Source organism: Paramormyrops kingsleyae, chromosome 8 (genome assembly GCF_048594095.1).
Source record: "Paramormyrops kingsleyae isolate MSU_618 chromosome 8, PKINGS_0.4, whole genome shotgun sequence".
Classification (NCBI taxonomy): domain Eukaryota; kingdom Metazoa; phylum Chordata; class Actinopteri; order Osteoglossiformes; family Mormyridae; genus Paramormyrops; species Paramormyrops kingsleyae.
Genome location: NC_132804.1, coordinates 6,045,563 through 6,071,423, shown reverse-complemented (window position 1 = coordinate 6,071,423; position 25,861 = coordinate 6,045,563). Strand labels below are relative to the sequence as shown.

The following is a 25,861-nucleotide window of genomic DNA, read 5'->3' as shown; positions in this document are numbered from 1 at the left end:
CTGCCAACTGCTTGGATTGTTACTGTCACGTTCACGTAGCCTGAAAACGAAATAACTAAATTTGGGCGACCAGTCTGGCGTAACTTTTTTTTTTTCCTGTATGTTACGTGTAGGCGTATATTTGTCATGAGTATAATTATATGTAGCTTATATGCATAATTGTACTTTTGCCCTAATGTTTAAAAATCTCATAATTGTGTATATATATTGTATTATAGCACTACTTAAATATATCTCAAGACGTTCCTTTCATAATTTTAAAAAAATATCACATTTACAGAAGATTGTGATGCTTGGGTAACTGAGGCATCAGGGTAGCGGTGGTGGAGGATGAAAGGAGACGGTTTCTCACAAAGTTGCTCTTTAATGTACATGTACATTGCAGGCAAATTCAGGGAGATTACACACCAGACGGGAAGGCTCACACACGAAAGGGTAATTACAGAACACTAGGGCACATCAGGATCACACATACCACACAGGTAAAGGCACACGTGACAATCAGGAGCGCCAACAAATATGTACAATGACTATTTACAGGACATACAAAGGGCTATATACAGCATGCCAGGATTCTCAATCCAACGCTACACTGCCCCACCCCCCCAAAAGGTCACCCAGTCTTCACCCAGGGGTCCACTGGCAGTTGCCAGATCCCCCGACTGTGGACCCTTCAGCTTGTGTGCCTTAGGGAGATTGGGTAGCCCTTCCAGGGGGTTCCCCTGGCCAAGGAACACCACTCCCAAGGACTCCTTCAGCCAGGCCCCCTTCTCTAGGGACAGCCAGCGCACGGGGCTGCTGGAGACTCCTGGCAGTGCAGCTTCCTGCCAGCCTCGACCCTTCTTTCTACCCTGCTTAGTGGGGCCCAGATGTTGTACGGAAAGCTGGTCCTGCCACAGGGCCCCAGGTTGAGCGGCCCTGCACGGCCCCTCCTGCTCCAGGTGGGTGGCCTCTCAAAAGCGTGCCTCCTCCTCTTGTGGAGGTCCTTCGCGAGCTGGGCCTTCCATCTGGCCTTCACCTCTAGCAGTGGGGTCCTCTGCTCGCGGGTACGCTCCACGAATTTCTGGCACTCTTCAGCCAAAAAGACCTGGCAGCCGCGGCAGTTGTCCAGGCGGTCCTGCAGGTCGGAGTCAACCTCCTGCAGCTCCCGGCGCTCCTTGGCCAGCTAGCTTAAGAGCGAGGTACAGTATGACTCCTCGCGGCCCCGCAATCACTCCTTGTCGTTCTGCATCTCCTGGCGCTTCTGGGCAAGCTGGGCTTCCAAGCTGCAACATGCCTCCTCCTGGCCGAGCAGCACCGTCTTGCGACCCTGTAACGCCGCCTCCACTGCCTCGGCCAAACATGCTTGGCGGTCGCAATCCTGCTCCTAGCTGGCCAGCTCACCACGATGCTGCTCCAGTTCTTTCCGCTCCCGCACCGCAGGCTCCCGCAGTCGCTCCCAATCCTTCTGGTCTTGCTCCCGCTGCTTGTCCAGCTTGCGGTGCTCCTGAGCTAGCCAGGTCTCCCAGCTGTGGCATGCCCCTTCACACTTGAGCAGAGGAGCCTCTGCCTGCTGCTTGTACTGCTGGCGCTCGCAGCTGGGGTTGCGCCGCAGCTCATTGCGGCTGGTGAGTGATAGGCTGGCTCTTTGGCGGACCCCATTCTCGTTCACTGGCGTCATCTTCGGCGAAGGTCGAGCGAGCTAGCAGAAGTGGCTTGAAGTTGCACCACGCATATCCAGGGCACTCCAGGAAGACTGGGTGGCACCTCCATCGCTACGCCGCTCCTAACTCATCCGCTAGCTGGCTTGGGGAAAGCTTCCGGGCAAAAGTGCAGCTGGTACCCTCTATTGCCGAAGCCCCAGCAGACGAGCATCTCCATCCTGGATGTCTTCTCCCCGGCACTGCCCCTCTTCTGCTTCGCCACTTCACCGCTGCCCACAGGTCTGCCAGACTGGAGCAGACTTGCCCGATGATGGTAGGGCAGACCTGCCCCAGCAGCATCAGTAAGGCCACTTCTGGCATCAGTGTGACGCTTGGCTGACTAAGGCATCGGGGGAGCGATGGTGGAAAATGAAAGGAGATGGTGTTTCTCGAAGTTGTACAGTCCTTAAAAGGGCCGCACAGAAAACAACGCTACACAAAGGCAAGGACGGTATGCAAATGTGGGGAGGTTACACGCCAGATGGGAAGGCTCACACACGGTAGGGTAATTATACAACATTAGAGCACTTCAGGATTATACATATGAATGGTACGTGACAGTTGGGAGCACAAGTAATCATACTAACAAATATGTACAAGGGCTATATACAGGGCTGGCGAGCATGCCTGGATACTCAATCTATGCCGACGTTACAATATTAATTGGAAGATTTCCAAAATAGTTGTGTTTTACCAGGGCCAGCTCGGGGTGGGGTCTGGTGCCCTAGCCACCCTGTCAGTTCCTTTACATTAAAAACATTTCGGTAGCACACGGTATCTGGCTGCTAACGAGCCAGCTGGCGCATGTTTCACACGAAAAGCGAAATGTTAGAACTAGTGTAAATAACTGTCATGTCACGTATTCTGACTTTTTTTTTTGCTCGCTCTATTGCGGCACCCAATCAAATGGCGCCCTAAGCAATCGCCTATATGTTGCCTATATGGCGGGCGTTTAATTAATGACGTAGGAGGTTATAGAATGAGATTTTCTATGGATGCCTTGTACTTAAGTTTTCAAAGTAAGTTTAACCCCTTAAATTGTAAATATACTGAAGACTATTTATACCCATGTGCTTAGGCATAAATTATGAGGAGTTGTAATCGAAATCAGCCAATAAAACCCCCTGGACCCCCTTAAATGCTCAACCCAAAGTTATACCCTCACCCATGTGCATCATCCAATCGCAGGAATGATTATGTTAAATGATGCTATTGCGTAATGTTAATATTTTACATTATATCTAGGTTGGGGTGTACCTAGAAATTCTGGGTCCCACGGGCAAGATGTCACCTTGGGACCCCCCACCCCCGGTGACGGTCCACAGGGTCCTCGGTCCTTTTGCCAAGCGCGGGGGGGTGTAAATCCCTCCCCGATATATTTGACCGGGAATAAAGTGCTAGACCCCCTAAATCTGCCAGTATCTCCATACCCGTCTGATGCCCTTGCGTTTATATATACTGTACACTGAAGGCTTAAAAATAAAGAGCGTGGCCTTGCAGTAGAAAGAGTAGAAGAGTGAAACTGTGCAGGATTGGAATGGAAATTAAAGTACAGTCAGGTAAGCTATTACGTAGCATTAAGGGTAAGTCCATGAAGCCCGGGATCGAGCAGTATAGACTATAACGTTTTCAGTCAGAGGCGCAGGATGAGCGCGGCGCTGCGGAGGCTCTGACGCTGGCGAACACGACCTACGCGTTGGGGGAGGTCCTGTCCGCCGATCCGCAAGAAAAGCCCTTTAGTTCGCCGTTAAAGATGGCAGAGGAGGTCTACGAGTCTGTGATCTGCGTGAAACCGGAGGTTCACGTCTACCGGATCCCTCCCCGAGCAAGTAACCGTGGCTATCGGTTAGTATTCGGCGTGTTTTTGTGGACGGGACCGAAAGTCAGTGGTCGCTGTGAGCAGAGACTAAGTTAAACTTATAGTGTGGTCAGTAGATGGATTGAGGAAGGAATGGTTTTCCCCTTAAGCAACATCCCCTTAGTAACGTTAAAATTCACAAATGCAATTAATCATTTCAGTTACGCAGAGAAATTGAAAATAAATCCATCTCGGTGTGCTTGCACATTGTGTATCACTTGTTAGATGGTAAGTACTGGTCCTCGGTTCGCTTCAAAGTTTAGCTAGCTAACCTGTAGAGTTTTATATTAACAGGAAGGCGATGTAACTTAGAGGCGACTGGCCTTCTGGGGGGACCGAGGAAGCTTCTTTTAGGGGTAAAAACTCTTCAATCGGTTCCGTCAGAAAAAGAAACACCTCAGACGACGTGTCGTATGATCACTGTCTAATACAGAAGCTCGCCGGACGGTTTCAGTTCTGCTGCGTTAAAATGAGGCGTACTGTTTTTAAGTCGGTGCATCTTTTATTACTCATACACTGGGATGTTTAGCTGACAGAGGACACCACAGACGTATTATTATGCGATTTTGTCCAAAATCGCCGTTCACCCCCTGTTATTTCTGAGTGCAATAACAAACAAAAAAACAATAATATTCCTATTCGATAAATAAGTACGGTGTCCGTTTTGGGCCATAATTGGCGCTGACTCTCACGTGTCACGTCTTCATTGACGCTCGCTGTCACTTGTTCCGTGTTTAACAATCGCCAGGTTACCCGACACCCGCCGCCCATCCGCTGGATGATCTTTTCTAAACAGGCCCCTTGACACACCTTGACACCCCAGGGACCAGAACCATTTGGCGCGGCTGCTTTTAAAAAAAGACCAAAAATAGTTTTCAACCGATATTTGGCAAGAATTGTTCTTCAATTAAATAAGTCGCCTCTGTATTACTGTAGATTGCAGTTGTAGTTCCCCTAAAACACAATGTAGGCTTTCTAGGTAGCTAAAGAATGCTTTTTGTAAATAATGGCACTTAGTCGGTAAATAATATTTTCACTATTTTACTGTACTTGGTCCGGGTCAGTTATTTCAAACGAAGCCTTTCCTGAAACTGCAGACTTGCATTATGCTCCCAAAGCGATGACAGTAAGCACCAAGGTACTTGCTACTGTCCTCCTCCTTCAATCTGTCACTGAGCGTTAATGCTGATAGTGATTAACTGGATTTGTGACCTAAATGCTGCGGATATTAATCTTCTCTTGGGCAAGGTACTTAAGCTGAACTTTATTAACAAAATGAAAGGGTGTGTGCTGTGTGCGTCTTTATTTGTTGAATAAGGTACTGTTATCAAATGCATCTTTTACAACTTACTAAAAATTGCCGTATGAGTGTTGGTCAATACTTCGACGCTGACACTATTATTCCCTCCGTATTACTAACTAGAGCATTCCATCCATACTTCTAACGTGTTCTTCATTATTGGTTTTCCACCTTGGTTTTTAATTGCTTTGTGCTTTAATTAGCACTTCATTTGGTTCTTGAATACTAGGTGAGTAGTAATAATATAATAATAATTTCACTATAATAATAATTTAGCTGAGTCGCTGCTTCTTATTCGGTTTTTGCTGTGCAGGGCGGCAGACTGGAAGCTGGACGAGCCGGCCTGGAGCGGCAGGCTGAGGATCACCGCTAAGGGCAACGTGGCCTTCATCAAACTGGAAGACAAAACGTCTGGTTAGCGCGGCGTCTCTGTGCTGTCATCGCTCTGAATATGGCTGTCATCACAAGCGTAGCAAAGGGGTTAAGGAAACTGACCTAATGATCACTGGTTCAAGATCTAGCGGCGGATTTGATTTTAGATTTAGCTAATGTGGCTTAAGTAAAATATCCACCTTGTTTCCTCTGTTAAGATGGGTAAAAGTGTCAGGTAAATTATTATATGTAAATATTAGGTTGCAGTGACTTGGATGTGGCTTGGAACAGACCAAAAAGCTGAACTCTGAGTCTGCCTGGAACTATATTCAGTGTGAATGTCGTGTGGGGCCGTGTTACTCGCTTTAAGGCTGGGGGCTGCTGTTCTGAGCGCTCTCGCTGTGCTTGTGCCCCCCCCCCCCCCCCCGCCTCTCCAGGAGAGCTGTTTGCCCAAGCCCCCGTTGAGCAGTACCCTGGCACCGTGGTGGAAGCAGTGACAGACTCCAGCCGGTACTTCGTCGTGAGGATTGAGGACGGCAATGGTAAGATGGAGAGTGCGTGTTTCCAATGAGATTTTTGACCTGTACCCTATTTATCCCCAGTCCATATCTCCCCTCACACTCACTTGTTAATAGGGCAGGGTGTGTTTTCCTGGTCAGTATCCAATAGTGACTTGGTGATAAGCAACTGGATCGGCACGGGGGTAACTGTTCCACATCATATGACTTTTTTTTTTTTTACCCCAGATTTACTAACCTGATATTCTTAAAGTCCTGCACAACAAATCCCACTGTATCGTGTCATGGAAGGAGAGCTGAGTTATATGGTGCTCGGAATCCGAAATGTGAACTCTGGAACTTATAGGGCTTTATTTTGAAAGCATGAGTGTCAAAGAATTAGTAGTTTTTATGTCTTTCCCAAGCGAGCTCGATGGGCCGAATGGCCTCCTCTCGTTTGTATAGGTCTTATGTTCTTATGTTCTTCGGTAAAACACATTTTAGAAAACAGGTGCTATGTTTCCCCGAAGAACAACTGTGGTTTTGATACGGAGATTTAGCATTTTTAAATTTCATGAAGAAAAACAACATGTGATCATCACAGAGAGAAGAGCGTGTGTGTGTGTGTGTGTGTGTGTCCACGTTTGTGGTCCATCTCAGTCCTGCAGGAGAAACAATGCGCTGCTGACGTGTAATGCATTCTTTATTTAAGCTTAATCATTCAGGATATATTCAAGGAATTTTATACCATTTGAGGTGCATGGATGAGCCGGTTTGTGTCAGACATGTTTACTTCACAGGGGTGTCTTAGGTGGTGTATGGTGCTATTACAGGTGGAGAAACTGAGTCGCAGTGGTAAGGAGATTTGCTGTTATGGCAGATGGCTGCATCAGGGGTGGGGGGCAGTGAGAGACATTTTTCCAGCTGCTGTTTATTTGGAAATGCCCTTGTTTCTTTGTGCACTGCTGCTGGTGTTTGATACCTTTGTTTCTCCCCTCATGCGCCACTGGAGGGCGCCACGCGTTCATCGGCCTGGGCTTTGCCGACCGCGGCGACTCCTTTGACTTCAATGTGGCCCTGCAGGATCACTTTAAGTGAGTGGGCCGTGGCTGCTCCCGCATTCAAGATCATCTGCTATTTATGCAGTTTTATTCAAAATTTTATAATTATTTTTAGAAAGAATTATTTCCCTTCTAGTTATTTTCTGTTGAACTTCTGAATGTCTGACCGTTTTTCCCATGTTGGCCACTAGAGGGCCTAAGCGTCCCGTGTACGCGTTCTTCCTAAAAGCACCAGGGTAATTACACGTGGCTGCTGGAATGCTGTGCGTAAACAATTAAGTTCAGTGTGTCTCTTCCCTGGCCGTTAGACAAAATGGCGTCCGTGTGTCCCGATTGTCCGGCTCCCCTCTTCACACTTTCCCATTTCCTTCTATGCTTCAGGTGGGTCCGGCAGGAGAGTGAGCTGGCGAAACAGGAGGCGAACCAGAGTACGGCACCCAGACTGGACTTGGGCTTCAAGGAGGGCCAGACTATTAAAATCAACATTGGGGTAAGCTGGGGATAAGGGCTTGTGGGGGGGGGTCAATGTCCACCGATGGGCCGGTCGTGTCGTAATTATTCTCTGATTCTTAGAATATTAAGAAGAAGGATAATCCGCCTGCTGGAGCCTCAAAGTCCCGCCCTGCGGGCGGTGGTCTCCTCCCGCCACCGCCAGGAGCCAAGGGAGGTGCCTTTGTACCTCCTCCAGGGGCCCCCAACCCTGCACCCTCTGCACAGCCACCCTCAGGTACCCCTCTGCCCATCCCGTGCGTCAGAACGTCCAGCGACGCGAGTCGGTCTATCGCGGTCGGCTGTACACGTCCCCGGGGCTTTGACGCGTCTGACTGGAGCGTTTCTGCCTCGTTCCGGAGAAGCTTCCTGCTGACTCATCTCCAGTCTCTTTCTTTTAGCCGCTCTGCTCGATTTCGGAGAATCGCCTGGCAACGCCAAGCCCTCTGCTGACCTTTGGGGTGATTTCACCACCGCTGCCAGCAGGTCAGTCGTGGAAGCTTCACTTCGCACTTCTTCCATGTCGGCTTGCACGTCCATTTTACACTACAGCACCTTAGTTTAAAAGAGGCTTCAGTCGTGTCTCTTGATTCACTAATTCATCAATGTTGTACCTCGATTTATGATACAACCCCTCTGCTCTCTCACTGTGCCCAGCCTTAGAACCAACACTTCCTCTGCAGTTGGGTCTTTAAGCAGTCAGTTTATTTCCTGTGTTTCAAAGGCGGTCAGGACAGCCGACATTACAAAATAGCCACCAGAAACAGGCCTAAACACGTCCCTTGTTCCCACGCTGACCCTGGCCGCTGCTTTCCCCTCACGTCTCCTTCCTCAGCGGCGGCAACGGCGGCAGTAATGATGCCGTCCACTCAGGATGGGTGCAGTTTTAACAGAAACGAAGACGCTGGCGCACAGTTTGGGATACGGGCGTCTGCGGTGACTTCCCCTGCACGGACGACGTGGCAGGGACACGGGCGAGAGAGACTGTCTCTCAGCTGCTGTATCGACCAAGTCAGCGGTGCATTGTTTCTCCTGCAGGACTGAGATGGGCCACAAACGTGGACACACACACACACACACACACACACACACACGCCTACATTTAGATGCATGCACACACCCATAAAGACAGACCTACACGGATGTGCCCTCACATACATGCATGTAAAGACAGAGAAGCCCACGCAATGTGTTCCCACACACGTGCACATACACCAAATTACCAGCAATTGTGTAAAGCCTTATTCATAAAACTTTCCTTTTTTGGGTTTTATTTTCATTTTCTATGCAATTTAGAAATGAATGTAACAGATCTGTTGTACTTGATTCGGTGATCAGCACTGTGACCTTTTACGTGTGCGTGTGTGTCTGTGTTTCTGTGTGTGGTTCCCCCCCCCCCCTTGATTTGTGTGAGCTCCCGCATAGTAAATCTTGACTAACACAAGCTGTACAGCAGCCGTATATCACACTAAGGTCATCTCCACAGCAGCCCTTTCCTTTCCCTCTGACTTTAAATGCATTCCGTATCTCCCCTCTGATTGGACAGAGGTCTCCTTGCATTTCAGCGTTTGTTTCTACATTAACGTAGCTAGTTATTTCTTCTATGACGTCGTTGCTGCTGTCGCCCTTTTTCCCGCTACGCCTTCTGCCGACAGTGCCTCTCTGCCTACTCGGGCCTCACCTGCACTCTTCCAGACCTAAGAGCACAACTGGTCGACAGGGACGAGCAGCTGGCCCTGGGGTGACTTGACCCTCGTCTTGTTAAAAGTGTCGAACCCCTAGCCCTGCCAATCCTGTTATTAGAGTATGACGAATCTGGTTTCTATTCTGTCCCTAAACTGAGTAGCCCCTGTGATTAAATTTAGATTTGTCATTTATTTTTGACCAGAGTAAATTCAGACGTGACCATGCTTTGTGCTGCTCTCTAGTGTTACTGGACAGGTGACATATACAGATTATATAATATATATGCAATTATATAATCTTTACACTGGTCTTAGTGTTTACTCTCTCTCTGTCTCTCTCTCATTCCTTGTCATTTTTTACGGCAGTTTAACTGCAGTGCCTTAATCAGGGGAGGTGTCACTTTTAATGTAAACGACCTGTAAAAATACAAACGATTTATTGTAAATAAATGGGATTTTTCTGTCTGACGTGCTGAAGCCTAATTCCCCCCCCCCCCCCCCGGAGGGCATTTTATGCATATGAAGAATGTGGTGTTTTATGTCACCCTGTGCTTTGCTTAATGGGTAGAAGTACAAGGGTAGCAGTGAATCGAAAACATTGGTATAAATACACAGAATGTGTTTCTGCATGGGTGTTTATGTACAGAAGTCACAACTTCAGACTAAGGCTCATTTTCGATTTGTATGTCCTTGCTTTTCAAGAATGGCAGCGTTAAGATGCGTCTACAAAGATACTACGTTGTGTTGTGGCCAGGAAGGCAGGACCAGGGAGTGTAACCAACAAAAAACAGGAATATAAACGTAGAAAACGGGAAGAATGAGAAGTTGCTTTGGAAACGGTGAATGAGACGTCCTGTCATACCACAGTGGTAGCTTTTCAATCCCAAACACCAGCCTCATTGCTGTTTGTCGACCTGCATTTGTATTTGCGTGCCAGTGGTGTGTGGGATCCAGTCTTCACCACCCACCTAATGACACCGTCCCAAAATCTGCTCAGCCAAAGACATAATGTACTTGTGTAAGGGGGTTTTTCCCCCATTCTGTGGCTTTCAGTTTGTTCAAGACAGCCTGCAGAACTTTGCATTATGGGAAATTTGGCAGAGGGCGCTAATCCCCATAAATCAAAGTATATTTGTCTTGTGCCTGGAACCCTGTATGGACGCTGCTTTTATTGACTGGTGTCCTGCCTGGTCTCTTACTACACTTTCCCCCCCGCGTGTGTCCTGTTACTGGCCAGTCTTTGGAAGCTTAGCCTGGCAGCAGATGTACCTGCACTGGCTCCTAATCATCTGTTTGCTTGTGATGTCATCTGCCTCGTATGTCACTCAGACAAAAATGTCTGCTGAACGTCAATGTATCTAAATGTGTGAGGAGAACAGGGAGCTTTGCATGTTCAGACTGTCCAATGGGGTCCCTTTAGTCCAGTGCCTGTCCCAGGATTCTTTGGGTCGTCTTGGAAGATTTATTCCTGTTCTCTGTTCAGTGAGTATTGGAAGCCACCCCCCATGTAAATGTGAACTTTCTTTGGCTTACAACCCAAAAACGCACAGTAAATAAAACATTTTCACCTTTATATACAAATCATATTTTTCATACAAATCATTACCATTACAAATGAAATCATTTCATTACAAATGAAAAAATAATGCAATGATTCTGACTTAAAAAAAAAAAGAATCAGAATCTCGTCTTTTAATTGAATTTCATCCATAAACCTGTTTGAATACATCTCTAGGAGCTTTGCACATGTCGAGGGAGAGAGATTTGCCTGAATTGGTCGAGCTCAAACTGCTAATAATGGCCAAATGAAGCTTCATGAACCATGTGCTGTATGTTTTGACCCCACTAGATGGTCAGAAATTACAGCAAATGGTTCATGAAGCTTCTCTTGGCCATCACTACTGCTTGGTCACCATTGGTTCTTTCCAGCAGCTTGAGTTCACGGCTCTGACTAAACTACTGAAGGACATTGAGCCTTTTGCCTTCTAGCCGTCGCAAGGTTGCTCTGCGAAAATGCTTTGGCCCATTTTCCCTCCTACACCCTCCTGCCGGAAGAACTACCAAATAATGGCGACCTTTTATCCCAGAACTGATTTTATCCCAATCAAATCAAATTCAGTACAATTATTTACAAGTGGGAACCAATTATCTTCTTCTATGATCTGTTCAATGATACATTATAACTGTTTAAATCTGCAGACATCTTTGTGAAGGTGTGCTCTTTTCTAATTGAAGTATCTTACTGTTTAATTACAGTACTATAATTTATTGGAATTTTATTGTTACTGGATTGTGATGGGATTGTGTGTGTAAATGAAGAAATAAGCCTGATTATAATTTCTTTCACTCTGGGGGGGCACAACTGAGTATCTTGGGGGGGGGGGGAGACTTCAGCAAAAACATCAAGCGTCTGTGCTTATGTGTGAGTTGGGGGGGTTAGCGGAGGGGGAGACGGGGCCAGTGTGTCCCTGTGGTTACTGTGTTTCGTCTCCACGGTACTGCATTGGTTTGTTTGACCGTAGTCTAGAGCAGGCAATCCAATGTTTTTTTGTTTACTGGTACTCACCCAGTTTACCAGGTCATTCCATTTCATCCAGATTCTGTGCTGCTTACCCAGTGCTAGGCCTGGAGCCTGTCCCAGGCAGCACATTTGCTCACACAATATGACAAATTCAAGAGAGTCTAATTCCATTAACTGCATGGCAAGATGAAACTCATACAAGTTCCATTCACACAGATGCAGGCAGGAGTCAAACCCCTGGAGATATGAGGTCACAGTGCTGCTCAATGAGCCCCCTGTGTCACCCCCCCCCCCCCCCCCCCCCCCCCCCCCCCCCCCCCCCCCGATGAGCTAGATCAGTGCTTTCCAACCAGATCCATGTTTTTGCTCCGGGAGCTGGGAGGGAGCAAAAATGTGGAGTGTCTGGGACTCACCGAAAACCTGGCTGGGAAACACTGATCTAGATGATAAGAGTAAAGGCAAAGCTAGCAGGCTGTGTTGGATAGGTGTCGTATGTGGGAGGGGACATTTACCGCTCAATGTGAATGCGAGGGCAGCTGGAGTTTGCCAGGGGGGGGGGGGGGAGCAGCGGTGGCCCTCAGGGCTCCTCAGGACCAAAGAGGTAAACGTACAATCGGCTTAAAAGATTCTGCTGTACCTGGTAAGCGGGAGGACTGTAGCGTGACATAGCTACGCACCACAAACAATCATGCAGTGCCTGTGTCTGTATCATGCAGTGCCTGTGTCTGTATCATGCAGTGGCTGTGTCTGTATCATGCAGTGCCTGTGTCTGTATCATGCAGTGGCTGTGTCTGTATCATGCAGTGGCTGTGTCTGTATCATGCAGTGGCTGTGTCTGTATCATGCAGTGGCTGTGTCTGTATCATGCAGTGGCTGTGTCTGTATCATGCAGTGCCTGTGTCTGTATCATGCAGTGCCTGTGTCTGACAGGCTTTACTTTAGAGAGATAATCTGCTTACAGACACATGTGAGGGGTTAAAGACCCTCACCTACTGGTGCAGCCAGGCTGGTGATGCTAAGGAGCTGCTCAATAAGATAATAAGACTCAGGGCTCAGCGGTAACCCAGTTTCCATTCAAGTGAGACGTGTCATGACACATACTGTAGTCTGGCTTCTTGGCTGATACTGGAAACACTGGTATAAGGGCCATACAATAAGTGTGCAGAACTACTGAAAGGGTGTCTGTCTGTCTCAGGGTCCACACAGTTATGTCTGTCGTGCTGCCAGACACCTCTGTTACCAAAAATCATCTGCATCTTCCAATGACCATCTACCAGGGTTAAGGAACATGTGTGTTTTGCAGGCTGTGGTATAGTACTTTAAGTGTCTTTTTGAATTGTTTTCACAGGATGATAGAACAATGACACAATTTATAACTGACACTCCAACTATTATTAGCTATAGCTGATAATTCACCTCATGTTGCAAATAATCCACTCTAACAATGTAAAGATACACGAGACATACAAGCCAGACTGGTTATATGACATATAGAAAAGGTGTAGCGGACAACAGTGTGGAGTGTGTGAACTACGGCTGCCGTAGTGTTTGATGGCTCATTTAATTTCACCACCCGAAGTCTAACTACCTTTTTACATGCTGATCAGACACACTTTTGTGTCCCATGTTACTCGACTGGCAATTTATTTATTTGAATCTGTCGCAATTTGGAAGCATTTCGAAAATATTTATCAAATTGCACAATAATGACATTATAACCTTTGGTCAAATACATTTTTTAATTAAAAGTGGACAAAACCCTCACGTTTAGTATAGAGCATCATCCTCAATATGTAATGCGATGTGTCTTTGTCCAAACCAGCCAATTTAACATTGTGTTTGCTATGCATGCTGGGTGGGAAAGGAACATCCTTGTTAAGAGTGACCAAAATCAACAGGAAGATCCGTCAGGAGCTATAGAAATCCCCATCTTTTATCTATGTCCTGTACAGGGTCTCTGAGCTTTATCGCGGGGGGGGGGGGGGGCACCCTGGATGGGATGTTAGTCCTTCACAATGCTTACACACATATTAAAATTAAAGATGAACTGACTGACGTAACTGGTTCATGATCATTTTACATGAATGTACTAAACTCAAAAAATACTTCCATACTAAAGAATGGGTGAAATAGGGATTTCTTTACACTTTTTTCGTCCGACTAGGTTGACAGTTTAGGAATTGGGTGTACACTCAGACTTTGTGGAGGTTATAACATTTTTAGTTAGATTATAATTTTTCTTCCTCTGTAATGATGGGAGATGCGAGGACCCGATCCAAGATGACCAAAGAAGCGCTGGTTGCGATCTGGGAACAGAAAGGGAATCTGTTTAGCGCCGAGTCGCTGGTGGAGGCCCCTCCCCGGAAAATGTGTCTTATCAAAACTGGACAAATCGCCGTCTGCACACTGCATGCTTAACGGCGTCCGGACTTTTCAAAGTGTTTGCAGCGGCGCCAATTCGGATTACACCCCCTTCCTGTTTCCGAAGCGCGGTCCTGCGTATATCGGACGGTAAGACGTGCCATGGAGTTTCTATCACCGTGTCCTTGTATGTACAGGCTTTTCTTTCCATTAGAGCCAGGCGAAGTCCGTGCTTTGGTGTTCAAGCTGCGTGCTTTGCCTTAGAAAGGAAACGATTTCCCGAAAGCGAAACGGCAGCATCTGGGAGAAGATTTCGAGATGTGAAAGCATGCCGAGATGTGAAAGCATGCCGACACGTTAGGCCTTCGCCTTCCGCACCCTGTCAGACGATCGCTTTAGGGATGTGAGCATTTGGCCGGTGTCGATAACGTCAAACGATTAAGCAACATCTGGCAGGAGGGTCCATAGCCACCGCGGTCCGGGCGCTGGATAGGGGCGGGGGGAGGATGAGGGTTAACCGGAAGTCAGTGTAGCATTGGCTAAAGCTGCCTGATTTTCAGTCATCGACAGACCATATTAAATATACAGTAGCCGAAATACAGTTACTGGTTGGTGCTGCAGTTTGACTCCTGCCCCCGGCAGTGGTTTGTGGGTGGCTTTGTAAACATTCACATTATATTGACGTTTGATCGCTCAGATTATCTCACAACATAAATCAATTTAATTCATTAATAAGATACTATAACGGCCGAATAAAAAAAATCATCAAGATGATGATCGAGCAAATAGCTTTGCTCTCCTCCCGAAACATAATGTATAAAAGAAAAAGCCACGTACTGAAGTTTGCTATTGCGGTGACTGCTGATACTGCAAACGCCGTTATACTATTACAAATCAGTGCGAAATTAAGGTCTATCAATATACTGTGAGCGAAATATTTCAGCACTTGTGAAGAGGGGGTTGCCAGTACATTGGCTTCTGATTCGAGCTACATGGTGTGAAAGTTAGTGCTTGCTTAAAAATAAGTGATCTTTGGAAGTGTGTACTAATTTATTGTATCTTATGTACCATTGTGTTGCTTTGGCTTGATATATATTCTCTTACAGTACAGTATTCTCTTCTCCTTTGTTATATTATGAGAAACTCACAACACAAGAATTTCATTGTATTTCCCAGACACACATGACAGTGAAACTTGAACTGGAGACCTGAAAGTTTGCTCAGGGGGATCACAGCACCGCTCATCTCTCCTTGGATTTGAGCTAGAAACCTTTCAGGTGGTAAATCTGCGTCCTTCACTTCTGATGCATCGCTCCCATGTGAGGATCTCTCATCCTGTACCCAGAATATTATGAAGATTGTGGTCCTTCAGACCTAAAGACTGTAGTTGTTATCAGCGGGGATCCAAGATTTATTAGTCCATTGCACTGACTACTTGTTCAGACACACCCAGCACAAGTAGCAGTATACAAAGAAATAATGAACAGACAATAGACATCGGATGTGTGGTAATGCAGTGAAAACAACGTTTAGACAATGCAATTCACAGAAAGGGCAAATTTGATTAATAGTTCAGCCACCCAGATAATTTAATAATTAGTGTTTCGATGTTGCAAAATCTCCTTTCATGCTCTGTGGTGGTGAACTTGTGGCTGGAATGGTTTGGGTACAGTGATAAACTTTGTGCTCTGTTGTCGTAGCGGTCAATGTATAGCAGCGACCTGTATCACGAAGTGAGATTTGCTGATTAGCTAGGTACCCCGGTTTAAATGGACTTTATCTTCGTTCACTTACATTAAGCCTGCTTTAAATCCAACAAGTTATCCCGCAAACCCAAAAATCCAGCCCTGTGATAGAGGCCCTGGGTCAGTGGATGGCATTTGGAGGCCTACGATGTGTTGGGGCGACCTCATAACCCAGTGTGTGACCTTCCTGTCCTGAGATGTGGGCCAGTGACACCGTGACTCGTAGCACAGGTGTCCCTCTTGTCTAGGTCTTCAGTGTTGGGTGTCCCTCTTGTCTAAGTCTTCAGTGTTGGGTGTCCCTCTCTGTCTAGGTCTTCAGTGTTGGGTGTCCCTCTTGTCTAGGTCTTCAGTGTTGGTGTGAATGGCCAAAAGAACAACATTATCCACTGAATGAGGTTTAGGTCCATACGTTTTATGGCATCCAGACAGTCTGGGGAAATGCTGTTGATATTGTAGCTCCATGACCAGTCTCTCCATGACTAAATTTTGTGCCACTGCTTGGTAGCCATTCAGACTCAGCACTTTGGATGATTTCACTGTTGGAAACCTCTTGATGCACAGCAGGACAGTGAGCAGGAGATGTTAAAGATGTCTGTGAAAATGGGGCAGAACACAGGAAGGGATGGCATCGCGGCCAGCAACCTTGTGGGTTGTATGCATCCATATTCTGGGCCTAAATTATTCAGCCAATCAGGGAGTGCTGAAGTTTTAACCTGACACCTCTGCTCTGTAGCTGCTGATGGGATCTGAGCCAGAAGCGTTCCACGTTTCTCTGTATATTACCTTAGTTAAAACCAGACTTTCATTTTTCTTGGATATCGGAACATTAGAAGTTATGTTGGGGAATCCTTACTTGTTAAAATTTAGCAAACATTAGCTGAACATCTGGACACTTAGGTTTTCAGAGCTGCGCTCTGTGACCGCTGTGACTTTGGATTTTGTTGAGTTTGCCCTGCCCCTTAACGTTAAAGAATTAATAATTGGCTCATATTAACTCTGGGCAGTTGGGCTAATTGTATTTGTAATTGGATCTGGCTCTGGTTAAATATTATGGGAATTACAATGGTCTGCCGGGAATGAGTCTGCTGTCACCAACCGTTTTCTGTAATTTTTTCTGGAAGTGGGGGCTCTCATTGTCATAAGCAGCTTGTGTTTCGTGCTGTAAGTCAGGTGGGGGGCATGTTTAGAGTTAGCCCGGGACAGTTTTGCTGCCCAGAAACTCCTGCTGGTGCATGTTCCTGTGACTTTCTTGGATTCAGCTGATACACTGTTGTTTCAATCCAGCTAACATTAAAGCAGTTTAGGTTCCCTGTCAGACATTTTTTTCTACATAGGTTTGCCTAGATAACTGTTTTTTTAACTAAAACTGCTGCTGAGCTTGTGAGATTCCTTCCTTGAATTTAGGTTTAAGGTGAGTCTATACCTTAATGGCCTGGACTCCCATCCAGGGAGTCCAAAATTGGGTGCTTTCTGAGAGTCCAAGCTCCTCACAATGCTTTGTCATTATCAAAATCCCAGATTAATCACATACACAGCATAAGTTAAATGTTTGGACATGCAAGCAGCCTATGAAGGACAAAGTTCCTTCACATGACCTGGCCACCAGACCTAAACACAGTAGAGATAGTTTTGGAGAAGTTTGATCAGAGAGTGAAGGAAAAGTGGCCGATGAGTGGGACCTCCTTCTGGACAGCTGGAAGATAATCCCAGGAGGCCTCCTCATGAAACTGGTGTAGAGGAGACAGTAGGATCAGCCAGTCACTGGGGAAACTGGGGTTAAGGGCCTTGTTCAAGGGCCCAATGGTGGGATCACTCTGCCAACCCAATGATTAGAACTGTCAACCATCTGAGTCCTAACACATAGATCTGCCCCCCTCCCCCAACATTTTTTTTTAATACTTCTTTTGTCACTGCGTAACTCCATATGTATTATTTTATAGTTTTGATGTATAATTATTCTAAAATGTAGAGAATAGTGTAAATAACCTTTCTATACACAGGTTTGTCCAAACTTTTGACAGATACTGTGTAATAATAATATGGGGGCATGATTGTCAGTCAGGTGACTGGGGTTTGTGTTTTAATTCCACCTGTTCTTTGTTCCCGTGTTTTATGTAAATTGGCTCTTAGTAACCTGGAGCACAAACTAGATGTTGTCCCAAGACCCACCTGTGCAGCTTTGTTACTTCTGTACCCAACAAACGCCCACAAGTTATTGTTTCATACGTTGCGACAGGTCCTTTGTTTTGACTCCAGTGTAGAGTTTATGCTGTCTTTACCCCTTCCCTGCTCGGACCCTGTTATTCCAGAACCGGAAAGCCGTAATAAACTGCTCCTTCCTGATTCTCTTGTCACGTGGTTCTCTTCGATGTCGAAACCAAGGTGCTTCTCACCGAGAGAAGCAAATCTCCATTCTCCATAGCATCAGTTATATTGCTGTACCCCCTACACCATAGTTAGGGCTCATTTTATTGATGTGGTCCATCTGGCCATCATGAACAGTTCAAACAGTGTTTGGTTTGCTTTTGTCTGTGACCATGCTTGTTCCGAACCTGGCATTTCTATCTAGTTATAATTAATTGAAATGCAAAAATAAAAAGCAATGAAATAACTGCATCACCTCAATACAACGCATTACATAGGAAACCCTTTTTCAAATCTTATTGAAGGCAAAATATCTTTATTGTCATCTTCGACTATATGGTGCATTTCTTAGTACAGTATTAATGTATCTAGTATTAATGAGGTTTGTAAAGACGGCGTGACCCATTGGAAGTGGGGATCGGGAAAGTGCCTGTTAATGACAGGCTGAACCTTGAACTCTTTCGTTGTTAATCACCATAGTAACACGGACACATAAGTGTTTTTGTGGACGTACAGATCGACAGAATGAAGTCAGTTTATCCTCATGTAGTACAGGAGCTTCTCACCACGTGCTCGTAGCCTTATCTAAATATGAACAGATTATGGACACGTTCATTCAAACTAACCAAATGACTACAGGCCTATGTCCACGTGGAAGCCTTGAGTGTAACCCGACATCTCAACGTGTTGGTGCTATAACGTTTATAAAGAACTGTGTACTAAAACATCAATGGTACATTTTTGGATTTTCCTCTACCAGATTAAACAAGTTGCAAGTCTGCAACGAAAGAGGAGTGAAAGAGAGCTGAAGCAGGGGCGAGTGGAGGAAGGGAAGGGAGGGTGTATCTAAATCTGCTAATCCGCCCCCCCCGTCCTCAATCTCTGCCCCCCTCATTCAGTCCGGGAGACACGGCGTCGGGCGTCAGTCAGTCACCGGAGGTGATAATAAACGGACAGAAAAGAAGTGATTTTTGAAAAGAAAAAAAAAAAACAAAGATTAATTATTAAACCATGCAATTATTCCCGAATAACGGAAGATTCTCTCAACTGTAATTCCTGCTTGTGCATTTCTGTTCGTCGCCTTGCTTAATCCTGTATAGGGAAGGTAGGTCTTATTAGATAGGGAAAGTGAAAGCGTAACAGTAAGTTAGGTAATTGGAAGGTGGGCTTCTTTCTGGATCCGGGGGTGTCTTTGTGAATCGGGGTCCCAATGAGCGACTCGGAGAAAAACAGCGGCGACTCAAAGCTGGAGGCGGTGATACAGGTGACGGATCTTACTCTGGCATCTCTAATCCTCACTATCGTTTGATTGTTTTATTTTTACTCTTCGTTTCGTTGTTTCCCGGGTCGCTCATGGCTGTTACCCGCAGACGTAGCCTAACACTAAACACGTTTGCGTAACTTTCCGCGTATTCGCGAAATCGCCGCGGTTTAATTGAACTTATAATAGTAATAACAGTCCTTTTTAAAATTGCCATTGAAACTTTTTTCGTGCGTAGATGAGCAGGACTGGGCTTGTGCGCTTGCTCTCCGCCGTCCTTTGAGCCCCCAGCGTGTGCTGGCCATCCCTCCGGCGCTCGGGTACAAATCACAGCCATGCTCTGTTATAAATACACAGCTCTGTAGCTGATGGGGGCCACTGCTGTGTCGCCACCTGTCCTGCTTAGCTGGGAAACGCACAGCACCGGAGTCTGTAGCTAATGTATGGCTGTAGTCATTGTAGACATGTGTATGTGTCTGCTATGAAAGCTATTTTTTTTACAGCATTCCCTTGCATTTCTCCATGCCTGCCCTCCCCCTCTTTGCCTCTCAGAAGCTGGAGGAGAGCGTGCTATTTGAAGAGAAGCGCCTGACAGTCAGAGGCCCCGTGCAAGACGCTCCAGCCACCAGCCTGCCGGCGCGAATCAGGGAGATCGTTACTAAGAATCTTGGCGACAGCAGTGAGTGGCTGGCCAATTGCCGCGTCTCATTATTAGCCTGCTGGTCTGTTGCCTTTCACCTGAGTTTCCCAGTCCCACCTGTGCACCGTGAAGTCTAGTTAAAATGCCTGTGGGACAGTTGCACCTTTCACGGCCACACACACATATCCTCTCTCCCCTGCAGCCGGAGGCGCGATGTCCTCCCTCCTGTCTCTTCAGGAGGAGAACCGGGTTCTGCAGGGCGAGCTGGGCAGGCTGGAAGACCTGCTGGCCCACAGCAGAGCGGATCGAGACGAGCTGGCTATCAAGTATAGCGCCATTAGCGAGAGGGTGAGAGCAAGCAGTCCAGTCGCTCATAAATCTGTTTTATTCAGTTTTCATCACCATTAACCTCTCAGCCTGTACTTACTGACAAATTACAAATGAGCTGATGCTGTAACACCCTTTTTTCAGAAACATTACATGTCCTGCAAGACGGCTGACTTGCTAAAATTGAAAGAGGAGTTGAAGGTGTTTCTCTAAATTAAGGTTCAGTTTCGGTTACATTTAATGAATTTCTCTGATTTTCCTCATTCCCCACTTTATTCCCGTCCTTCCCTCTGTTCGGGAGAGAGCTTGGCTGGTCTCCTTGGCAACGGGGACGGGGATAAGAAGTGGCAGGTTGCTATGGTGGTTGTCACCCCTGGCAATTGTAAACAAGGCCATGAATGGGAATCTGAGGTGGGGGCAGCTCTCTTTTGTGGAATGAGAGGGGCTAGGAAGAAAGGAGTGGGGCCTGGTGGGGTTTTTAGGGAGCATGCCGAAAATAATCGTGGAGGCCAGATGCGGCTTCCCGGTGGGGAATAAATCCCCCCCGAATGGATGTTTTAGTCGGCCATGTTAACTGCGAAATAGAATAAAGTTATCAGTTCCAGTCTATTACCAGGTGTTTAGTAACTGGTAGGGAATAATGACATAGAGTGGACAGCCTCTCTGTGTTTATCAGCGGAGGGAGGAGGTTACCATGGAGACCACTTTCCTCCCTGCTTATGCATATGGCTCTCATTCAAACACTTTCATTAAAACACAGAATGCTTGTAAAGCTCGGCATCAAAACGAAGATGTTTCTGAACGAGGGAGCTGATTTGACAGCAGGCCGCAGGCGGATCCGCCGGGACAGGCACGGACGCCTGCGGTAAAGCTGTGCCGTCTGTCTGCGCAGCTGGAGCAGGCTCTGCGCCTGGAGACGGGCGAGAGGGAGCACGACAGCCCAGACTCGCGCACCCTGGCGCAGCAGAACGTGGACCTGCGCAGACGCCTGGATGAGGAGCAGGCGGCTTACAGGCGCAAGCTCACCGCCTACCAGGAGGGGCAGCAGAGACAAGCGCAGCTGGTGCAGAAACTGCAGGCCAAGGTAGGCCCAGGAAGAGAGGTGGATCAGCTCATAGAACAGAGCATCAGAAGAGCGACTTTCCACGCTTTCCATTCCCCTTCCTGTGACTAAGTCGATTCTTTTGTAGTCAGAATAACAGGAAGGTGATTTTAGCGGATTAGTTCCTGGCGTGAGCTATTTGGCTGAGGAGTGCGGAGACCTGTGGGCTGACATTCTCCCCACCCCCCCACAGGTGCTGCAGTATAAGAAGCGGTGCGGGGAGCTGGAGCAGAACCTGGCAGAGAAGGGAGCCGAACTGGACCAGCACCGGCTGAGTGTGAGCCATGCGGCGCGGTCACATGCAGCACATCCGCTTAGTGGCGGATTTTAACCTTTGTATGCTAATTCGTACTTTATTTGCGGTATAAAGGTTAAAATGCACGGTAATTTCTTGTCATGGCAGTGCAAATGCACGTAAAATCCGGAGGCATCGGCGCTGTTACAACAGTCGATTGCCGCACGTATCACTTTTAAAGGTGAATGGTTTGGCTCACACCGGTGACATTTACATTGATAACTGTCAGTAAAATAATTAAGAGATGTGATTGTGTGCAGGCCCTGTCCATAAGCAGTCTGTGCTTTACCCCAGTTCTCTGTAGCGGGGCTCGTTTGCACTGCATACACTGCATACACTGCATTTGCACTGCATACGACAACGTGTGCCAGGGGTGCTGACTGATAGATGGGGGTCTGTCCAGGGCACGTGCGATTTGTCTGGCAGTGGCCACCGGCGGGAAACGGAAGAGCCCAGCAGTGACCTGGAGAACGCTCTGATCCGACTGGAGGAGGAGCAGCAGAGGTCAGCCTGGCTGTGGGTCACTCGGCGCCTCACCATGGAGGTCCGACGGCGACGCAATTTCATCTTCGTCCTCCTTCACCCCCCCACTGCCTGTGCAGGAGCAGCAGCCTGTCTGCAGTCAACGCCATGCTGCGAGAGCAGCTGGAGCAGGCAGGGCTGGCCAATCAGTCGCTCAGCGAGGACATTCGCAGGCTCACTGCTGATTGGACCAAAGCCAGGGAGGAACTGGAGCAGAGGGAGTCTGATTGGAGGAAAGAGGAAGAGGTGGGGCTCTATTAACATTCTTATTGCTGCATATAAGTTTCCACTTGTTGTAGGATTGCTGTTGAATTATACTTAAATTCACCAATAGGAGGAAATAATGATAGAGCATGAGTCATGTGATCACTTTACCATGTTCATTTGCACCCAAACGTTCTGCCCAGTCCTTCCACAGCTACTTCAGCAATGAACACAGTCGGCTGTGGATCCTGTGGCGACAGGTAGTGGGGTTCAGGAGACACGTCTGTGAGCTGAAGAGCGCCACCGAGAGGTGAGTTGGGGGAGCTTCGAGCTGTAGCATTGTCGCCATCGGATGGTGCATCTTGCTGAGTGAAGCAGAAACCGACCGAGGAAGAACACTGAAATACTGACAGACACAGATATGATCCAAGGGTAGCTGATAAGAGATTAGGCCCCACCCACTGACTTTGAGTGACAGCATGACATCACTGCAGAATCCCCTCCCACCCTTTTCATCCCAGTCTCTTTCCCCTTCCATGGCTCAGGGACCTGTCCGAGATGCGCAACGAGCTATCACGGGCGTCCCACTCTGCGCAGTCATCCTGCGCGTGCGTGGCCGCAAGTCTGCGCAGCCGGGAAGCGAGCTCTGCCCTAGTGCTGGAGCGGGAGTCTGCGCAGCGTGTGCAGCTGGAGCAGCAGCTGCGAGACCGGGTGGCAGAGATGATGGCCCTGCAGACAAAATACGACACCGAGAGGGTGGAGCTTAGCAGCAGGTCAGGGCTGGTGCCGTGTCTTTGGAAAGATTTTGGGTTCGAAGTGGAAAGTCTGCCAGCTTCCCTGCTTCTTTGGCAGTAGCTCCTTCACTGCTTCGTGTCCGCAGGCTGACGGAGGCTGTGAAGGAGGCGGAGAGGCTGCAGGCGCAGGCGGAGGAGCGGGAGAGAACCATGGCCTCCCTCAGCCAGAAGCTGGAGGTGAGAACTGTGGGGAAGTGGGGGGGGGGGGGGTAACAGGGGAGTAAAGATCCACGACCCTCTTAGCTTCGATATCGAGTAACCAGTGTATGTTTTTATATAAAGTAACCATCAGGCGTGGCAAGGTGGCATCGTAATAATTATGTCAGATAACAGATGAAGAGCTGGAGCTAAGAACGACTAGCAGTGTAGGGCTGGTTGCCCCTGGGTTTAAACAAGCTTCTAAAATGTTCTTCTGGACCTTCTGTGTTCCAGATCACTGTACAGCGATTTATTTCTTATTAAGTGGTACAGCAGTTTTTTTTTCCTTTGCCTGGTCTATGATAGGGGGGCGCGATGATGCAGTGGTGGGGGCTGTTTCGTCACAGCTCCAGGATTGTGTGTGTGTGTGTGTGGGGGGGGGGGGGGGGCTTGCATTTCCTCCCACATTTTTCACCAAGTACTCCAGTTTCATCCAAAGACAAGCAATGAGGCTAATTGCCATCTTTAAACTGTACAGAGCATCTTATTGTGTGTGTGTTCGTGTGTGTGTGTGTGTGTGTGTGTGTGTGTGTGCCCTGTGATGGACTAGCTTCCTGCCCAGGGTGTACCCCTACCTTGCCCTGACACTAGCACCTACTTGAAAACAGTGAAAAAAACGTGTTGCAACAGTTAAATGACAAATAGCATTCTCTGCAGCTTGTGCATTACCAGCATTGTCGCCCCCTGCAGGAGCGGAGGGGAGATGACGAGTCGGAGCTGCACTCCCTGAGAGCACACACAGATACCCTGCTGCAGACGCTGAGGGACATCGCTCAGGTGACAGGGGGCCCAAACTCCGACAGCACAGCCGTCAGACGTCCCATTATCACAGCCTGTATCTCTCAAGCTGACGGCTGGTTTAATGTTCTGTTCACAACGGTCCACCTTGAGCTTCTCCTGTTTCCTGGTTATATATTACAATACGGACATTTCAAGCTCCGCTCCCACCACACAGAATGTAAGCTGCTGTAGACTCTGGTCCAGTTGTATTCTCAGCTAATTAGGGCTGAATGCGCTATTTAAATAGTACGTATATAAATTATTGATTGAGATCATGTGACAGGAAGACACGTGGAACCAATTTTAGGAAATTTAAACGAATAATATATATAACAACAACAAAAATAATTGGTTGTTGGTTGACTGGTTGCCTGGTTGATTGACTGATTGGTTGCTTGATTGGTTGATGGACTGATTGATTGATTAGACTGCCATCTGAGCGGCCTGTTGAGAGCTCTGGTCAGTTCGGGGCCGCTGGGTGGAGATATCCGGCCTCTCTCCTAAGCCCTGTCCTGCCGCCTGCCATCCTGTCTGCAGGTTTTGATGTCAGACGGCGACACTGCTCCCTCCTCCGATGCTGAGGGAGAGCAGGATGGCTTAGGGGCCTCCCTGAAGCTCCTGCTACGGGGCTCCTCCCCACACCGGCCCTCCTCTCCTCGTCGCTCCTTCTCCCTGCTCCCCCTGGCAGACTCCAGCCTGTCCGCCCTTCGCTCCCTGGTGAGCAGTAAGCAGCTGCAGTTGCAGGTGGGTACATGCGATAGCCTGCCCTCTCCTGTTTGCCCTGTGCAGGTGGGTACATGCGATGTCCTGTTTGCCCTGCTTGGCCTCTTTTTGGTAGGCATGCCCTCTCCTGTTTGCCCTGCTTGGCCTCTTTTTGGTAGGCCTGCCCTCTCCTGTTTGCCCTGCTTGGCCTCTCTTTGGCAGGCCTGCCTTCTCCTGTTTGCCCTGCTTGGCCTCTTTTTGGTCCAGGGGCTGCTCTCTTCTGCTCTGTAGGTCTGTGTTACCCCCTTCTCAGCCCTCCTGGTTGGGCCTCCTTCCACGATGTGCTCATATTCTGCCTGCCTGCCTTTCCTGAAGGAGACGCGTGGGCGCCTGCTGTCTGCGCAGTCATCGGCCCAACAGCTGCGCAGGCAGCTGACGGAGGCAGAGGCGGGCCGGCAAGAGGTGGAGCTGCGTTGCCAGGAAGTGCGGGGGGAGAGGGACGAAGCCCAGCGAGAGAGGGATGCGACACTGAGGGACAGGGAGCGCCTGAAGCAGGACAGGGACGCACTGGCCAGGTGAGCGGGGGTCAGCGAGGCAGGGGGGGAGGGGGTAGTAAGGGGGCTCGATGTGGGCCAGCGAGGGGGCCGAGTGGGGCCCGAGGGAGAGGGACACCCCGCACAGGGGGACACAGATGCCCCACCTAGGTGAAGTGAGCTAGGGCCAGTGAGGGGGCAAGGCAGTGCCCAAGGGACATGGATTGGCTCTAGGAAATGCTTCATAAGTGGTAATGGATGGATGGAAATTTTTTGGTTAGGTCTCAGTTTAATTTTTAAACTTCTTCTGAATTTATAATGCTTCAGAGCTGAAATAAGACTCGGGTGCCTCGGAAATACTTCTTTGCTGCGTAGTAGGGCTGGGCGATATACCAAGTTTTTAAGATACATCGATATATTTTCGTATGAGATTTAGGATAAGACCAGATTGTTTATATCGATATAAGAACTATACAAACGAGAGGAGGCCATTCGGCCCATCAAGCTCACTTGGGGAGAACTTAACTAATAGCTCAGAGTTGTTAAAATCTTATCTAGCTCTGATTTA

General features: G+C 47.9%; 2 protein-coding genes across 5 annotated transcripts in view; both read left to right on the top strand.

The window, feature by feature from the left end:
* The first annotated feature begins 3,326 nt into the window (after positions 1 to 3,326).
* On the top strand, positions 3,327 to 9,412 carry necap2 (NECAP endocytosis associated 2). The gene is made up of 8 exons (XM_023830707.2): positions 3,327 to 3,527; positions 5,154 to 5,254; positions 5,650 to 5,754; positions 6,722 to 6,803; positions 7,152 to 7,260; positions 7,344 to 7,497; positions 7,661 to 7,745; positions 8,095 to 9,412. Exons 1-8 carry the CDS (start codon positions 3,436 to 3,438, stop codon positions 8,147 to 8,149), a joined length of 783 nt encoding a protein of 260 aa, XP_023686475.1. The 5' UTR covers positions 3,327 to 3,435; the 3' UTR covers positions 8,150 to 9,412.
* A 4,317-nt stretch (positions 9,413 to 13,729) lies between these two features.
* Positions 13,730 to 25,861, top strand: part of crocc2 (ciliary rootlet coiled-coil, rootletin family member 2) — a 28,684-nt gene continuing 16,552 nt past the window's right edge. Inside the window, exons 1-13 of one of the 4 annotated variants that reach the window (XM_072715056.1) lie at positions 13,730 to 13,976; positions 19,749 to 19,875; positions 20,039 to 20,184; positions 21,056 to 21,247; positions 21,459 to 21,542; positions 21,964 to 22,064; positions 22,163 to 22,328; positions 22,490 to 22,596; positions 22,832 to 23,059; positions 23,167 to 23,257; positions 23,969 to 24,055; positions 24,596 to 24,802; positions 25,136 to 25,335. In XM_072715056.1, the coding sequence (XP_072571157.1) occupies positions 20,050 to 20,184; positions 21,056 to 21,247; positions 21,459 to 21,542; positions 21,964 to 22,064; positions 22,163 to 22,328; positions 22,490 to 22,596; positions 22,832 to 23,059; positions 23,167 to 23,257; positions 23,969 to 24,055; positions 24,596 to 24,802; positions 25,136 to 25,335 (1,598 nt within the window). In that variant the 5' untranslated portion in view covers positions 13,730 to 13,976; positions 19,749 to 19,875; positions 20,039 to 20,049. Of the gene's footprint in view, positions 13,977 to 18,432; positions 19,200 to 19,748; positions 19,876 to 20,038; positions 20,185 to 21,055; positions 21,248 to 21,458; positions 21,543 to 21,963; positions 22,065 to 22,162; positions 22,329 to 22,489; positions 22,597 to 22,831; positions 23,060 to 23,166; positions 23,258 to 23,968; positions 24,056 to 24,595; positions 24,803 to 25,135; positions 25,336 to 25,861 lie in introns of those variants that run through there. The other 3 variants (XM_023830334.2, XM_072715058.1, XM_072715057.1) reach the window with 3 other exon arrangements.

What these genes read in the sequence shown, in the direction of transcription:
- necap2 (XM_023830707.2), top strand. Translation starts at nt 3,436, where the DNA reads ATGGCAGAGGAGGTCTACGAGTCTGTGATCTGCGTGAAACCGGAGGTT. An exon ending in ACTGGAAGACAAAACGTCTG is followed by an intron (nt 5,255 to 5,649) that starts GTTAGCGCGGCG and finishes CCGCCTCTCCAG; the next exon opens with GAGAGCTGTTTGCCCAAGCC. An exon ending in TTCACCACCGCTGCCAGCAG is followed by an intron (nt 7,746 to 8,094) that starts GTCAGTCGTGGA and finishes CTCCTTCCTCAG; the next exon opens with CGGCGGCAACGGCGGCAGTA.